The following is a 17,503-nucleotide window of genomic DNA, read 5'->3' on the forward strand; positions in this document are numbered from 1 at the left end:
CCAGGACAGAACCCTGAGGTACTTCACAGATTAGATCAGTTTATTTATAAGTAGTAGACAACTGCTTATCATAGAGAATAAACTAAAATGTATTTTGTTCCTACAATTTATCTTATTCCTACAAATTGTGTAAAACTTTATTTCCCTTAATTGTAACGTTAAATTAAGGGACATTGGACTGTCACAGCAGAAACAATTATGCTAGAGGAGAAATCATAATAAATTAAGTAACTATTCACTGTCAGTACATCAATGCAGGAACATGTCACTAACTGCCAGTGGAAATATCCAAACTTCTCTGTGGCTCTGGGTTGATTTGTTAATGTTCACCACTGACTAGAATCATCTATGTTGGTTTAACTCCTCTTTTTATGGTAGTTTTCACACAGGTGACTGACTGTACATAAACTAGACAGTTGGGAATAAAGTAGACAATGGAGAAAGAAAGTCTTTATTGTGTCCTCTCTTCTCTGACACCTTTCAGTCATTTCTTTGTACTTTCTGTGACCTCAACTAATTTACATTTGCTACATTATGCATGTGAATGACACCGTATTCACAGACTGAGTTATTTTTTTTTAGGTTTTGGGTTTGTCTTTGTTGTCCAAGTGCTTTGTTGTGTTTGCCAAGTGTTTTCCAGCATCTTAAGTTCTGAAGTAAAGAAAGAAAATGCATGTCCTAAAGTGACTGAAAAGCTAAACCTGTTGAAACAGGATCCAAAAAGACAGCTGAGGGCAACATCATTGCACATCCTGACCAGTCATGATATAGTACATCTCCATCTCCTTATTTTACACACACACAAACACACACACACACACACACACACACACAGAGAGTTGTTGCCAGAAAGCCCTATTGTTCCTTTGCCGAGGAAGGAGGGGTATGGTGGGTGGTATTCTCATCTAGCGCTCAAAGGTAAATGCAGTGTTTAAATCCCTGAGAATAACGTTGTTAAAGTAAATCAGGAAACATCTACCCAATTAAGAATAAAAACCTCTTGAGTGAAAGGGATTTTGATGCATTGGGCTGAGTTTAAGATGGAGTTAATGCTCAAGATTGGAAGCACTTTAAATATTTATTTTTAGCCTGCAGAGCGTCCCCACTTTTTGACCTGTTAAATGTGGAACAGCACATTCAGAAAATTGGGTTTCTGGCTTTATGTAATCAGCAGATGACTCACACTTGTAAAGGCTTTTTAACACTGTTGGTATTCTCCACTACAACCACTTGGGTACAGCCAGGACAAGCAAACTAATTACCGTGTGGCTTGCACCCTATGGCATTAATGAGGAATTGTTATGGAGCTAACAACCCATTTTACAGGCGCCCCAGTTAGGTTTATTTGAAAGTTGTGCCAACAGCGCTGAACTAAAAATGTGTCCGTCCAAATGACTTTCATTCTTATTTGTTCAAGTGTCACCTTTCCTGTCGGAATTGAAATTAAATACTCTATGGGCAATTTAGAATTGTGTGGTGTGTGTGTGTGTGTGTGTATTGAAAAGTAATAGGTCTACAACTTTTCAAAAAACTATATGTAGCCTTGAAGTACCATATGACTACCACTAATAATGTCAAGTAGTCTTCAAGATTACTTTATTTGTTCCTAGGGAAATATGTCTTGGACATAAAGTCTGCCACATTAAAATACACACACCTATAGAGCAGTAATGGATGTAAATGCAGACATAAAGTGCATTCAAACTTCTGACTGAAAGGTTTTGCTCCTGTCAAGTATACCACCATATACAACATAATAACAAGGATGGTTTTGTTGATGTGAAGCCGCCACAATCAGGCCCTGGCTGTGACACCAGTCAGAGCTGCCGTTCTAAAACTGGCACTGCTCACTGTCATGGCTTACTGGGAAACATGATGGAACTGAGCCATTGTTAATGAAGTTTGTTTCACCTGTGCATTTCATGCTATGACAAGTCAAAATATCTGCTGTGAGAAAATATATTGGCAAGAAAAGCAAAAGCAGCAACATTTGAGAATTGTATCTAGACATGAGATTTGCACAATCTACACTTGATGATGAGTGTTATAATTGCGACTTGTTTTTTGTTTTAAAGTTAGGTGTGTGTATGTGAAATGTTCTACTTGAGCATGGAGGTTCACTCTTGACCTCGGAAATAGTAGTTTGACAAAACAATCCTAATCAAAATCCACTTACTAGCTTTCTCCACAGCTTTCAACCGCATCCTCACGGTCTTCGTCAGGAGATAAAGTTTGTTCAGTTGTCATAGAGATGTCATGGCTCTATTCATGTTAGGTCACGTGATGACAGCTGAGCCATCTCGATGATAACTGTTAGTGAGTGGACGTTGGCTTAGTGTTTTGACAAATTTGTACACTTTTAACCTGCAAAATAAAATGTAAAAGTTTATTTAGGCTAGTGTAATCTTAATGGAGGCATTATATCAGCACAATATACTTAAATTGACTTAATGTCTGTTCAAGGTGGAGCTTTTAACTCTTATTATAATTCTAGATAGTTTAATGAATAATAATGTATTATATTTTATTTGCGATATTTTGTGAGTCAAATTTTAATTTCAAATGTAACCAGTGGAATTTCATTGTTAGGTAAACGTAGTAGTACAATGTTTTTTATGAAGTAGAAGTACACAGTTGAGTTGCATTGGAGGCCTTCGGTCAGTTATTTAGGAGTGCAGTAGTTCTGGAGAAAGCTACAAGCAGCAATACTGGAGGCCAAGTGTTTTGAACAGGCACTGCACTAGTTTGTCCACAGAGATTAAAGGTAAGTAATTAAACCAAAGTTGGATTGTATTTTGATTCAGTCGTGTCCTTGCTTCTGAATATTTGAGTACACCTGGACCTGTAATTGAAATAATTTATAAAGCTGCTCTTACGGTAGGCCTAGGTTGTAAAACGACTAGTGAGCTCCAAACAGCAGACAGTAGACTACTGTACAGCCTTGGACACGTATCTCACCCTTGATAACAGATAATATGAACATTTTGCTACCAGCATGACCAGGCTATTATACATGGGCAAAAATGAGGTGCCACCCCTGTTCTTTATACTCTCAGGGCAGGATGCACAGTTTTCTATGCTGGTTGTGATAATATGATTAACACTTTAACGTAGGGATATGCAACATATTTAAACAAAACTGAAACAATTCAGGTCTTAAAAGTATAGATGTTTTAGACACAGGGGCTCTAACACGAGGACTTCAAGATTAGGTGATAACGCATGATCCATTTTACATTTTCAGTCGATATTGCCAAAAATATTTTTAATAAAACTCTTCACAGTGAAGCTGGAAGATCTGGGGGGCCTGTAGTTCTGGTAGCCCGGTGTAATTGTCCGCTTTGGCCAGCCTTAGGCCGGTTACACACTGGACGCGTAACACGAGCGTGTCAGCCGCGTGGCGTGTCCCTTTATATTTCGGCTCCCATGTTAACAGGTTAGAGCTTACACACTGCCGGCGTGAGACGCGCGTCTGCTAGAAATAGAACCGACGCCTATTTTTCACGCGAGACGCGAGCGTGTTGGAAGCGTTTCCAGGCAAAATAGAATAGAATATGTTTATATGTCATTTAGACACAAATACATATTAACAAATGACATGTTGATGTTTGAATGCCTCTAGGTTTTGATATAAATGCAGATAGGCCTATATGAATGTAATTTATTTTAATCGATTTTCTAATATTGCACCTGTCAATACAAAACGAAATATTCTGTATCCTATTTTGCCGTCAATACTGCGGACGTTGTCTTTGCTGAAATCAAATCAGTATATATTTATGTTTAACATGGTATTTCATTTTATCAATGGGAAACATCCATGTGTCCAGACAAGGCTAGCAGCAGCAGCGCCGCGTCAGACACGTTTCTGGTGTGTAAAGACAGACAAAATCCACGCAGCTGACACGCAACAGAAACGCCACGCTCCCGCCACCCCTGCAGTGTGTAACCGGCCTTATTTGCTCTGATATTTGCTTGCGCCAATCTGCCCATCTGCCAGGGCTGCTCTTCGCCACTAGGCTTTCCCATCGGCCTATCGCTGCTCTCCTACATGCTGACGACGAGACCCCGGAAGCACCGAGCAAGCTGCCTGCTTTGTTTTGTTTTGGTAGTGGAGTTGCAGAAGAGGTAGACAGGCCGAGGTCCGTCCGGGAGAGAACCGCTCACTAAATGGGGAGAGCCATATCGGGGATGGAAGATGACAGACCGATAGCCGACGCCTGTAAAATGCCGAGTTTTATCAGCGGTTTCGAGGAGGAGAGGGTGAAGTTGTCCCGTAACCTGCCGGAAGAAACTTCCTTCACGGACAGCAAAGTTGAGCACTCGGTCAGAGATTTGAGCCGTCGTGTCACCAGATCAAACTCGCGGTTATCCCTGGACGGAGGTGAGCGGGACTCGGAGGACAGGAGCAGCGAGGAGGAGAAGGATGCGAAGGGCAACAACAATAACAACTGCAACGGCGGAGGAGGAGAGAGGAGGAGGAGGGCGAGCGCTGTCGAGATTTTGAGGAGGAATTTCGGGGTTTCAAAATCTTCCTCTCTGTGTCTTAATACAAACAGCCGGATGCAGCGCGGCGCGGAGCACGAACAACATCGCGATGGAAATGTTAATAACCACGTTTATAACGGTTATGGAACTGAACGTGGCGAATGTAAAAAGTCGGAGCCTGAAACGGGCGAAGCGGGTACTAAAAACGAACCAACTTTGAACGACTTGACTTCGGTTGTACAAAGAGTTGAATTTGTAACCGTTAACGTTGCTGGTCAGCGCCATCGTAAACGAGACAGTGACAGCAACACAGTCGCTTTAGACGAGTCTTTGAACACTAAAGAACACGTCTACTGCACTGTGTACTGCATCGCTAACGACAGAAAAGACGTTGTAATCACAGACGATGAAACGGTCACATCTGACGCATCAAAAATGGACTTGGAGACAGAACAGGAAGCAGGCTCGAGTCCCGAACCGGCTCTGTACACATTGGACGACCTGGTGGATCCTTTCTGGGACATGACCCACCCGTTGTCCATGGAACAGGCCGGTGCAGGGACTACGATGCAGAGTTGCCGGGTGTGCCTGGAAGAGAAAACCATCGCACCCCTGCCCTGCTGCAGGAAGGCCGTGTGCGATGAGTGTCTGAAACTCTACGTCAGCTCTCAGGTTAGTAGGAGGGAGGGTGAGCAAAAGAAAAAAAATGGTTTAGTGCAGCAGGGTGTCACAGAGCCTGTCCCAGAACCAGGCATTGCTGGGCCAGTCAACACACACACACACACACACACACACACACACACACACACACACACACACACACACACACACAAGATCAATCCTTTCTGTCACACTTTTTAATTCTTATGTTTACTTATTTACTCCAAGAAAATATCTGCAGCTGGCATTGAACAATATGTCCCCCCATGTTTTGATTAAGGGCCTAAATGGACTCTCTGTTGTAATTTAAGAACATTTCATGAAATTGTTACTAAAAGGTCACAGGCCAGCATCTGCAGGTCTCTGTGTTTTGTGAATCTGGGTCACTGACACATTTTGCACACAAAATCTTACATTGTGCGCCTTTGGGCTTATTCTGCAGAATTCCCTTCTTTCATACTCATCTATTGAAGGAGGATTTCGCCATCAGATAAACTACTTATATTATGTTGCGCATTATTAGTTTAGTTACACTCGAACAAAGCAAACGTGTGTGCTTCAACTTATCTCATCGTTCTTCTACATTGTTTCCTTCACTTCCCAAATGCCTTTTGTTGATGCCAGAAAATATGTTGAGCATCCCGGCAGTGTGTTTTAGTATACACAGAGGAGCAGCATCATAATAAAGTCATTCTTTAACTCAGCCAAAATAGGTCACAATAGGGGCACAACATTATCTTGTGGCTACAATGCATGTTTAGTAAGAGATTCCTGTTCATTGATTCTTATGACAATTTACATTTATAAATCAAAGAACTGAATATTAGATGGATACAAGATTTACCTCCTTTAATTCAGTGTAGCTTCCATGAAAATAAGGACTCAGCAATGAAAGGCACATTGCCAATCGCTGCTCCCTAACAGAGCTCTAGTGTTTCAGGAATGGATTTGTCTTTAAGTGCCTTGTTCATTAAATTGTACCCTCCTCTGATCATATCCCAGTTTTTAATATTCACATATGCTGTCCCTGTTACTAATTTTATGAGTTGGGAAGAAGTTACAATCTCAGGTTTTTGCTACTGTTACTACAATCTGCTTTAATCTGTTTAGGTAAAACAGTTTTTATCAGTCATCTAGACTACTTTTTATCTGCAGTTATCTTGCTTTGATAACAAGACATGAGTAATCACACAAACACAGAGTCAAGCAGACTCTCTGATAAGCACACTGAGAATGAGATCAGGGTCATGTAAACTATCCTGTGTAGGTGGAATTTCTTTCTGTCAATGTACTGCAAACCTTTTTTAACAAACAATGCCTACTGTTATTTGTTATCAGTAGGTACACTAAGCATTATGTCAGAGATATCTGAGTATGTGGTCAAAGATAAGGGGTCGGTACCTTGCCCCTGGGCACTTGGTTAGAAATTGCAGGCATCTGGGCTGCGAAAAAAAAATCTAAAATCGTATGTATTGTGATGTTTTTTTTGTGTGGCAATTTTTAAAATGGATTTCTTTCCCCTAGAATCAATATGGCTAAATATTTTCTGTTTAAAGGGTACAGCCGATGGCGAAGTTCTACATCCTATCAATTTTCAGCAAAACCGCCCGAAAGCAGAAAATGCAGAAAATACATGTTATGTACTTCTTTACAAAGGAAATAAATGTCTCATGATATATTGTCTCTAGAAGTGTAGTGTTCCACTTTTGATTTTGTTAAAAGGAAAAGAAAATCGCAATACTCCAATACTATAGAATCGCAATACTTCTAGAATCGCAATAAATGAAAATCGCAATACAAATCAAATTGGTACCCATGTATCATGAAAGAATCGAATAGGGACAAAAGCATTGTGTCCCAGCCCTACTAACCATGTTGTTGTGCCAGGGATTTAACCAGTAATTTATGAACTTGCCTCCTCAAATTAAGGCAATAGTGTTGGGCTTATTTTAAAAAGTTATAAATAGGAATATATAGCTGACAATCTAGAATTTGTTGTGCCTTAACACATCATGTGTTTAGATTCTCTGGAAAAATGAGCTTTTCTACATCATAGGCCTATCAGATGAGCTCAAGTACCCCTTCACTGGCACCACCCTTCATGTTCCAAATATGGTTTTATGCATGCATTATAAATCGGATGTTATTTAACACTATTTATTTTATGAGTTTGCATTTGGAGTGAAAGAGGCTGTTTGTCTATTACGTTTAGCTAATTATTTCAACTCTGCTCACTTGCTAACTGTTTTTAAAACACTCTCAATTGCAACATGTGGTGTTTAGGTGTTACAACGGACTCGGGTTGATGAGCAGCTTACTGGATATGTAGTAAAAGCCTGCATCATATTGATTTATCATCCTATTTCCTATCCTACCTATCTTATTTTTCTGTTGCTTTTTTGTCCTTATCATAAATATGACGATATATTTTAAATCAAGTCATTGTTTCTATTTTTAGCTGAGTTTAGCGGATGGACACCTCAGGGCACACATACTCCTAGTTAGGAGTCACTGCTGAAGAGAACACCACAATGTGCACAAACCTTACACAAGGCTAACTATATTGTCACTGCATACTGCCACTACATAGTACTAATTTTAGCTTTGACTGAGCTTACAGTCACCACTGTCCTGGGACGCCAATATACCCATTGTAAGCTTACTTGATCATGCATGCTTTATTTTGGTTTATGTTTCGCCCCCACATTTCAAAACACCAAACACGGTGACACATGTATCTGAGAGACCGATAGAGTGGCAACAGTCTTAACCTGTACATCCTGTCTGGAAGTGGTCACCACAGTGTTAGCGTTGTGGCAACAATACTACACACACACATCAGCTCTAATGCCCTTCAGAAATACATATTTATGATTTTGTGTGTGTGTGTGTGTGTGTGTTTTCGTGGTGTAAGGGATGTTGGGTGCAACACTATCTTTTCTTTGCTTTCTGTCTTTTCACACACAGTCTCTCTCACAAAATGCTGTATCGGGTGTCAGTACATCTGGTCTCACTGGCATGTGGGGAGAAACAGACAGAACTTGAATATGAAATGAAGAACAGAGAGAGAGAGAAGGAACCAGAGAAGCCCTGTGATGAAAAAGACAAAAAAAGAGAGCTAGATAGTGAAAAATAAACTATGATACTTACCGTATCCAAGGTCAGATTAGATGAGATCTAAACACACACACATGTATTGCTTTGGTTTGTATGAAACCAGGTGTAAGCTTAATGACGGAAAATGTGTGTTCTTTTGTAACCGAGTAGTAAAATTATGAAATAGTGCACCCTAAAGTAAGAGCATCAATTCAATCCTGTGTGCAGATTAAAAAAAAATCCTGAGGGGGGTGAATTATTGTGTCAGGCTTTAAAATGTTATGTTTATTTTGACTTCTTTGAAAGTTTTCAGATGACTCAGAAATGATGTTGGGAGACCTCAAAGATGACGACCAGTCCGATAAATACAAATCAAATGCAGCTTTATTTACACAATGAACAAACTTTCATGACACTGGGACAACCATGAGCATACAGACATGTCTGCTCAAGGGTGACCAACATGTACATCAAAATGAATACCTTTTAAACTCTGTTTGTGCTTACACAGCTTAAGATATCTATTTCAGTTGGAACAGTTTACTCTTAACCTGTACCTTTTTATGGCACGCGCTCCTAATAGATTCCCACATTCCTGGCTCCAATAGATTCTACACATTCCTGTGGGTGAAGGTTGTCCCCAAACTAAACTTTTTGTGTAGTACACTACATACAAGATATAAAATACATTTGAAACATGTAGGCTGAAATATCCAACCTATCAATCCTCCCTTTTTTATCCTAGTTGAGATACAGTACTACAATGTGATATGTAACAGATGAGTAGGTTTAAATTTTATATATATAATATAATAATATATTTTTTTAAAAGTGTCCGTTTCCCCTGTGGCTCTGTAAATGTCTGTGATGTTAAGGTTAGTTAGTGTTTGACTCCGTGGCCAGACTGTATAGACTAACTCGTATGGAAAAGGTCCACTCAGTATAAAGGCGCGGACACACCAACCAATAATCGTCCGTCGGACAGTCTGGCGAGGTCAGTTACTCGAGTCTGTTCGGTGTGTTCCGTGCCGTCGTCAGTCGGAGGAGCCGTCGACCTTCATTTGGGCCGATTTGACTTGACTTGAATCGGCCAGCGTGAGCGTGACTAACGCCTCCTCAAAATCTGACAAAAATCTTTTAAACTGACCTTTGTTAATCTGAAATGAAGACAGATTCAGCAACTGCATGGCCTATTTCTCACTTAAAATGTTTTCAGAAACACGTTTCGGTGAACTATTTTCGTAAAATACAAGATTGTATTCCGAACGAGCCGCCATTATAGTCTGGCTTTGAAATTCGGGAGAAGCCATTTTTTGGACGGCAATACAGATTAGCGCCACCTGCTGTTATGGAGACGTATTACGTCTCATGCAGGCGCAGAACATACGCTCAAGTCGGCGTCGCTTCAGTGTGTTCTGAGGCACTTTTTTGACCAACTCGATCCGCCTTTTCTGCCACGGTCGGCCGTCGGGTTGGTGTGTCAGAGCCTTAACTGACTGCCGAGCATTTGGTCTGGACTAACTAATGTGTGTCTGTGTGTCCTTCGATACATATTAACTTCCGTTCTCTCCACAGCCTCCTTCAGCCTTCCATTCATATACCTTTTAGTCCCTCTATCCCTGGGTAAATTATTAACCATTTCCCATCAGTGGTGTGAATACATCTACATGTAGATTTAGTACTGATAGTCCAGCACAATAACAGAGAAACCCACCATAGACAGATCCACGTTGTGGAGCAGGTGATGTTACAAGATATGTTCAGTATTAACATTTTAGTGTTACTTTCACATACTTGAACATATATTCTTTGTCTTCAATGTGCTTGAATCCATTTGCAATCAGATTTCTGTAATGTTTCCCAGGTGCGAGTAGCCAAATCTTACATCAGCTGTCCAATCCCAGAGTGCAGTGGCTTCCTGGAGGAGGGAGTGGTAATTTCCCATTTAGCCAATGAAGACGTAGCAAAATACCGTTACTTTTTGGAGCTGAGTCAGCTAGACTCGAGCACCAAACCATGCCCCCAGTGCAGTCAGTTCAGCTCTCTGAAGGGGAACCACTCCAACCACTCCGAGCACAAGTACAAGGTAAGATGACCGTTCCAATACACACCTCCAACTGCATACTGTATAACACTTACAAAACATAAGGAAATTTAGAGAAAATTAAATTCCACATACAGCTGATATATATAAGTTTAAAAGTAACGTAAGAATGTCTTCTGTCCCTACTGTAGATCCAGTGTAGCAATTGCCAGTTTGTGTGGTGCTTTAAATGCCACGCACCATGGCACAATGGGGTCAAATGTCGCGAATACAGGAAAGGAGACAAGTTGCTTCGAAGCTGGGCTAGTGTCATAGAGCACGGGCAAAGAAACGCCCAGAAATGTCCACAGTGTAAGGTAAGGATACAAGTTAGTATGATACCGTATTTTTTTTTTTTTTTTTTTTTTTTTTGCTGTAGAACAACACGGCCAGAGGACTGCTGTTGGGTGTGGGTTAATGGAAAGAGAGTTGACTGATGGAGGATCGAATCAAGGTAGATGAATAAATCAATGAAGGCTAAGAAGCATGAGAGCAAGAACAGATGACGGATGGGGAGCTGTAGAGAAGTAGACGGACGCTCCGATTTAAAGTGAATGTGGAACAGCAGGACAGAGATGCATAAATAGTGAACATATTAAAAAAGTAATGATGTCTTTCTGCTGCACAAAACCAAATATGGTAGACTCACTGGCATCTCTCTCACAGTCATAAAACAAGCCCGGTCTCATAGGAGCAAGTTAGTCTACACAATATCTAATTTGACTGTCAGAAGATGACTATAGGAAGACATAGATTAAGCTAATTACCGGTTTGTGGGAACTGTTTGCTCGCAGCAGCAAACACTTTCCATCTGTTTTCATCGCACTGATGCCTCTGAATTTTTGCTCTGGAAGCAGGGAAAGAGGATCGTGTTTGACTGTGACACCAGCAAATTGGTGTCATGCCGTGTTTCGCTGGAAAAGAGGCTGAGAGCAGCTGAACTTAATGCACAGTTTATAGTAAGACTACTTACTGCTACAGCAGCCAAATAGCAAAGATCCATTAAGTTTACCGCTGCATGCATATTGCAGTGCAGTTCAATAGATGCTGAACCAGATGCTTCTGGTTTCCATTTTAAATTGAGAGTGTTGCATTTTAGTGCTGCTAAGACTGGGAAATTGTACCCTTTTTACAATAAACGGAGCTGATCTTGAGTCTGAAAGGAGAATGTAATGATGTATTCAAATTGGGCCCCAAGCAGAAAGAGTGAAACTTCTGATAATGCATGTAGCATACTGTAAAGATCTCCCTTTTCACCCCTCCCATCTTGCTCTTGCCTCATCTACTTCTGTAGATCCATATTCAGCGTACAGAGGGATGTGACCATATGACATGTACGCAGTGTAACACTAACTTCTGTTACCGCTGTGGAGAGCGCTACCGACACCTAAGGTTGGAATCTTTGATTTCTTTTCTTTTTTATCTGACTGCCTTTTCCACCTTTTCGATGTTATTATCTGATTTAATCTTAAACTTCCTGTCGTCAGGTTTTTCGGGGACCATACATCCAACCTCAGTGTGTTTGGATGCAAGTTTCGCTATCTACCTGATAAACCTCATCTGAGACGGCTAATTAGAGGGTCTGTCTGTGGTAAGTGTTTGTTTGTTTGTTTGTTTGTTTGTTTGTTTGTTTGTGTGTGTGTGTGTGTGTGTGTGTGTGTGTGTGTGTGTGTGTGTGTGTGTGTGTGTGTGTGTGTGTGTGTGTGTGTGTGTGTGTGTGTGTGTGTGTGTGTGTGTGTGTGTGTGTGTGTGTGTGGCAATTATGCTCAGTTGGTTCACCATTTCGGTCCAAACTGACGTCTCATATTGATTGTGCCGAGACGATGAATCCTTTGATATCTTTGGTGATCCTCTGACTTTTACTCTAGTGCCAGTCCACTATCGGATCAAATTTTGAATTGGTCCAATACTTTGGTTTATGACCAAATACCTGCAAAACTAATGATATTCCCATGAGCCTCAGCTGTACTCTGTGTTTATTGCTATTTAGTAAATGTTAGTATGTGAACACGCTAAACTAAGCTGGTGAATAAAAATTGTAAACATTATACCTGCTAAACATCAGCGTGTTAGCATTGTCTCTGTGAGCATTGTAGAATGCTGACGTTAGCATTTAGCTTAAAGAACCACTATGCCTAAGTACAGCCTCTCAAAGAGATGCTAGCATGGCCGTACACTTGTTTTTCCAAGCACATAGTCAGGAATATTGGGTTTTACATTAATACAGCTGCATATTCGCAAAATGACATGTCATATTCACACTTTGAAGCTACCCAGTTTGACAGCTACGTATTTGGGATTCTATGAGTTATTTGGCAATAAACTGTTAAACTTTCTGCTGTACCCACATTCCCCCACCCTGCTTTATTTTCTGTAATTCTACTTTGGTAAGTGAATTCCTGACCCAAAATACATCAGAGCTACCATGTTGCACTCTGCTGTGGATTATCATCGTAGATTAGAGAAAGTAATGGAAATAGCAGTGGAATAGTTTTTTCTTGTCATCCAATGGATAAAAACCTTAAGTCAAAATGCATTGTTGCTGCCTTGCATGATTGCCGGCCAGCCCAACTTCTCTGTGACAGACAATAATTTCCTCCTTGTGACAACAGCAATGAACACTTCCATATTTAACTCTGTACTTGCGAGACACCAATGAGGAACGCTTTATGATGAAGTGTGAAAGCATCAAATATCAGAGTTTGTTAGTTGTAATCCTCATTCCCAGTTATTAAATGTATGTACCAGCAGCAAGCTTCCAGGAAGCTGAACTCTGATAGATTTGTTTGACTCTGCTCTCCATGACAGCTACAGCTAGTTTACATCAGCAGGGTGCCTGTTGAACTGAGAGCTAATTTGTCCCTTAACAAGAACCACTTAGCCATTACAGCTCTCGCCGCTGTCTTCATGCCATGGATTGTTAGTGGCACAGATTTTGCACGTAATAAGCGGCGCCTTAATGTGGATGGGAGAATTTTCCCTAAAACCTGCTCAGCATTCAGCATCCTCCTCAGTTAGATTGTTGCACTTGTGGCCAAACATCTAGTAAGTAAGTAAGTAAAGTTTATTTCTATAGCACATTTAAAAACAGCTTGCGCTGACCAAAGTGCTGTACATAGCGCATTAGCCACAGGGTAATAAAATAAAATAAGAAAAATAAAATAAAACACGTACAAATCAGTGATTTAGGCTAAAAAGTACATCGAAAGACAAACACTTAATTACAAACGTAGCAGGATAAGACAATTAAGATACCGGGAAGGCCTAAAGGAATGTAAAAAGATGAGTTTTGAGCCTGGCTTTGAATATCACAATTGAAGGGGCATTTCTGATGTCTGATCTACAATTTTCTTGCAGCAATTCATTAAAATTTAAACAAAATTTAAACAAAACAACACGTTCATTTTGAATCATGCATTTTCTATTCCATCTGAAAGAAACATTTATTCATTATGAATGATTATTATTCTGCTCTCTCTCTCTGTCTTTCCCTTTTTGTTTCTTTGTTTTTCTCTGCAGCCACTAAGGTGCTGATAGCTCCAGTGGTCATTTTGTTGGTCATGGTGCTCGGAGCTTTCGCACTGGTGATAGGTAACACAATTATACACATGAACACACACATGCACAAACAAATCAGGGTGAAGCTCCAGCGAGAGCGGCAACCTGAAATCAGCTAAATGGTTTGACTATATTACAGATATTTTCTTCCACACAGCAAAGCAGGTCCACTCTGTATGCAAAAATGACAAACATAATCATGCCACAAACTTTATATTAGCATGCATGTCAGTCATTCTCAGTTTTATAAAGAGAAGTAAACTGCCAAAGCTTTAGATCCAAATTATCACTCTCTGGGTGACTAACTTTTATTTCCTGAAACTACATTTACTAGTAAAATCATCCAGCTGCACTCTGTGAGCACTCCTTCAGACAGGGATGTGAACTATTGATGCCTCGGCTGAACTGTAATTAGTGTTAATCTCTTTCCCATGTCTGTGCGTCTGACAGATGATCCGCTGCGGGCTAACATGCCATAATGGAAGAATCACATTTATTGTCATCGTTATTAGAATCAGTGCTGTGCTGCTGCTGTCTTTTTCAGCCTAATTAACATACACATACAGTATGCCAAATATGTAGGCAGTTTGCTATCAGATAGAATAATCAAATCCATATAGAAAACTCATCAGACCTCGACATTAACAGATAATTCAAAGATTTACATTGTACATTAATTAATAGTTAATTCAAATTAGTATCAATTGAAACAAGGTTTAAATCCATCTTTCTCCTCTCTTCCACTTCATCTCTACAACCACCTTCCCTGTCTGCAGGTTTGGTAGTTTTCCCGGTCTACTATGTGTGTAAGAGGAGGAAGAAGCAGCGCACACAGGGCTCCGGACGGTGGATCTGACTGCAACCTGCACTGCATCTAGACCACACACACACACACACACACACACACACACACACACACACACACACACACACACACACACACACACACACACACACACACACACACACACACACTGCTTAAAAGACAAAGCCTGCATCTCCTCAGGGATGAACACGCCAGCCTGAGTCATTGCAAAAGTCTGAGAGGAACATCACACAATTAACAATGGTGAATGGACTTTTTAAGATGGAAGGAAGTATATAAACATATGAAGTAAGGCCTGGATAATCATACTTCATCACGCAGAATATTTGTATTTCAGTGGACCGCTACTGCAAAAGAAATGCTGGATATTCAAGTAAGAAAGGAAAGGAAAAGAAAATGCTAATTTAAACTGAGTTCTCTTAAGATGATGGTCAACATGTGTTGCAATCCCCTTAAATCTCCACTAAATTTAACAGCATTGAACTTTCTTGCTGGCCACCTTTTGTCCCGGGCACAATACAGGAAGTTTCAGCAGTGTACATTTGACAAACATTAGCTTGGAGCCCGTCCGTTAGCCTGATATGACATACTGTTGAATATTGTGGATGAAAGCTTTTTTTCTAAAGGTTTGACAGTGGTGGATACAACTCGACTTGATAAACGCTGACTGCTGGAAAAGGGGAGGAGGACCTCACAGACGAATAATAGAGAAATGTGAGGAAATTTAATCTTCTTGTTGAACTTTTGCAATCGCTTCTTCAGTCAATTGTCAAAAGTGCAAGATGGAAACTGAATTCAGGACCAAGCCATGATGGAAAAAATGAGTTCTCACGGATGCAACAAAGCTATCATTGGATTTGTGCAATCTTCATAAAAAATGTGGACATTTGGAGTCTTTGACAAGCACACACTATTCAAAATAATATGAAAGGACTTAATTTGGACGGATGGAAGGATGACACGTTACTATTCTTGGCTTTCCTGAATAACCTTGACTCTGCCTCAAGCTTTTGCTAGACAGAGTGAAAATTGGGTCCTGTGTCCCCACCCTAAGAGTGACACCTAGTTTCAAATGCCACACCAACCTTAGCTTAAAAAAAAAAAAAGGTGTCCTGTTTGCAACAAATATTAAGCCCACTGACCGCTTAAAGGTCCCATGACATGGTGCTCTTTGGATGCTTTTATATAGACCTTAGTGGTCCCCTAATACTGTATCTGAAGTCTCTTTCCCGAAATTCAGCCTTGGTGCAGAATTACAGCCACTAGAGCCAGTCCCACAATGAGCTTTCCTTAGTATGTGCCATTTCTGTGTCTGTAGCTATTGAGGAGGAGAGAGGGGGCCAAAATCTCTGGGCGGGCAAAGCCGAGAAAGGGGAGGTAACCTTGCTCCTTATGACCTCATAAGGAGCAAGATTCCAGATCGGCCCATCTGAGCTTTCATTTTCTTAAAGGCAGAGCAGGATACCCAGGGCTCGGTTTACACCTATCACCATTTCTAGACACTGGGGGACCATAGGCAGGCTGGGGGAACAAATATTAATGTTAAAAAAACCTCATAAAGGGAAATTTTCATGCCATGGGACCTTTTAAAGAAATATTGGAAAGCGGAATTTTAGCAAGCCACCATTGTTTTCTGTTGTGGTTCTCCATCAACTCCTCCTCCCATCTTTTCCTTTCTCCCGCACTTTCCTTGGGTCTCTGCCCTGGCTGGACGGTGGCTCACATACCCTCGTCTCTGCCTTGCCCATTACTGTACGCCAGTATCTGCATCATCAAAAAAATAAAATAATTGCTGCTGCTGTGGCAATTGTGCCAAAACAAAACGCTGAATGTGGCAGGACAGACAGTTGACCCCGTCCTCCTTTGTTAGAGTTTTTTGGGGTTGCTTGTTGCAGCAGTGTTGGGAGGTGATGCTGCCAGTGTGTAGTGGAGTCTGCATAAAGAAATAGATTTAGAGGCTCTGTAGGATTATAGGAATATGCATTAGATAGTTGAAAGCTGCTTAGAATTAAAAATGACTGAACTTATTATTGCAACTGGGTGGCGGTTTGCGTAAGTTGCGTTTGCTTTTTTTTTTTTAAAGAAAATTAGTTCAGAAGTTATCGTCAGGCTGCTGTGCACTGAATGTGGTAGATTACATTTGGATGTTAATTATTAGGTGATCAGGTTTTCAAGGTGTTTAAGAATTGATGCAGTTTGGATTTGTGCAGTGATAAGAGGACGTCTGTCTGCTCGAGACTTTGGATAGTGACATAGTGGCTTTCGACGCACACATACTTAACTCATCCACACTGGCGCATGTTGCAAGAAAGCAGACACGCGGAGTGCTGCCAGGAAACGGGAGATTTTCGAGAGCTTTAAAGTTCATCACCTGGCAGCAGTCAGCTTGCTGTCCTTCACTTATCCCTCGATCCTCCCCTCCCTGCTGTCAGTCCTTAGTTTCCAACACGGGTGCACATCCACTGGAACTGTGGCTGCTCTTCAGCCACAAAAAAAAAAAAAATCATCCAAGCTGGATGCTTTTGAGCCTCTGATATGTGAGAATTACACAGGGCTAACTGCGATGCACGCTGCGGTCAAGTACATACAAGTGGTTTCCACATCACTTGCAGATGTTTCTTTTGTATGTATTTTTTATCCCATCACTTCATGGAGCAATCTTTTCTTTTCTTTTTTTGCTCCATCATGAGACATTTATGAGGACGTTTTAAAGAAAGTACAAAAAGACGAGGAGAAGCACAATATATCTGCACATAAAAGATGCTACGGCAAGAAAAAGATGTGAAATGATA

At 40.7% G+C, this 17,503-nt stretch overlaps 1 protein-coding gene across 1 annotated transcript; it reads left to right on the plus strand.

The window, feature by feature from the left end:
- Positions 1 to 3,926: 3,926 nt before the first annotated feature.
- Positions 3,927 to 15,919, plus strand: rnf217 (ring finger protein 217). The gene is made up of 7 exons (XM_028605227.1): positions 3,927 to 5,160; positions 10,109 to 10,330; positions 10,480 to 10,644; positions 11,622 to 11,719; positions 11,815 to 11,918; positions 13,847 to 13,918; positions 14,662 to 15,919. The coding sequence occupies exons 1-7, from the start codon at positions 4,171 to 4,173 to the stop codon at positions 14,739 to 14,741; spliced, it is 1,731 nt and encodes a 576-aa protein (XP_028461028.1). The 5' UTR covers positions 3,927 to 4,170; the 3' UTR covers positions 14,742 to 15,919.
- Positions 15,920 to 17,503: the final 1,584 nt, after the last annotated feature.

This window comes from Perca flavescens, chromosome 18 (genome assembly GCF_004354835.1).
Source record: "Perca flavescens isolate YP-PL-M2 chromosome 18, PFLA_1.0, whole genome shotgun sequence".
Classification (NCBI taxonomy): domain Eukaryota; kingdom Metazoa; phylum Chordata; class Actinopteri; order Perciformes; family Percidae; genus Perca; species Perca flavescens.

Excerpts from the sequence above, each read along its gene's own strand:
- rnf217 (XM_028605227.1), top strand. The coding sequence starts at position 4,171 with ATGGGGAGAGCCATATCGGGGATGGAAGATGACAGACCGATAGCCGAC. Across the intron at positions 5,161-10,108 it reads AACTCTACGTCAGCTCTCAG|GTGCGAGTAGCCAAATCTTA; the intron begins GTTAGTAGGAGG and ends AATGTTTCCCAG. Across the intron at positions 10,331-10,479 it reads ACTCCGAGCACAAGTACAAG|ATCCAGTGTAGCAATTGCCA; the intron begins GTAAGATGACCG and ends TCCCTACTGTAG.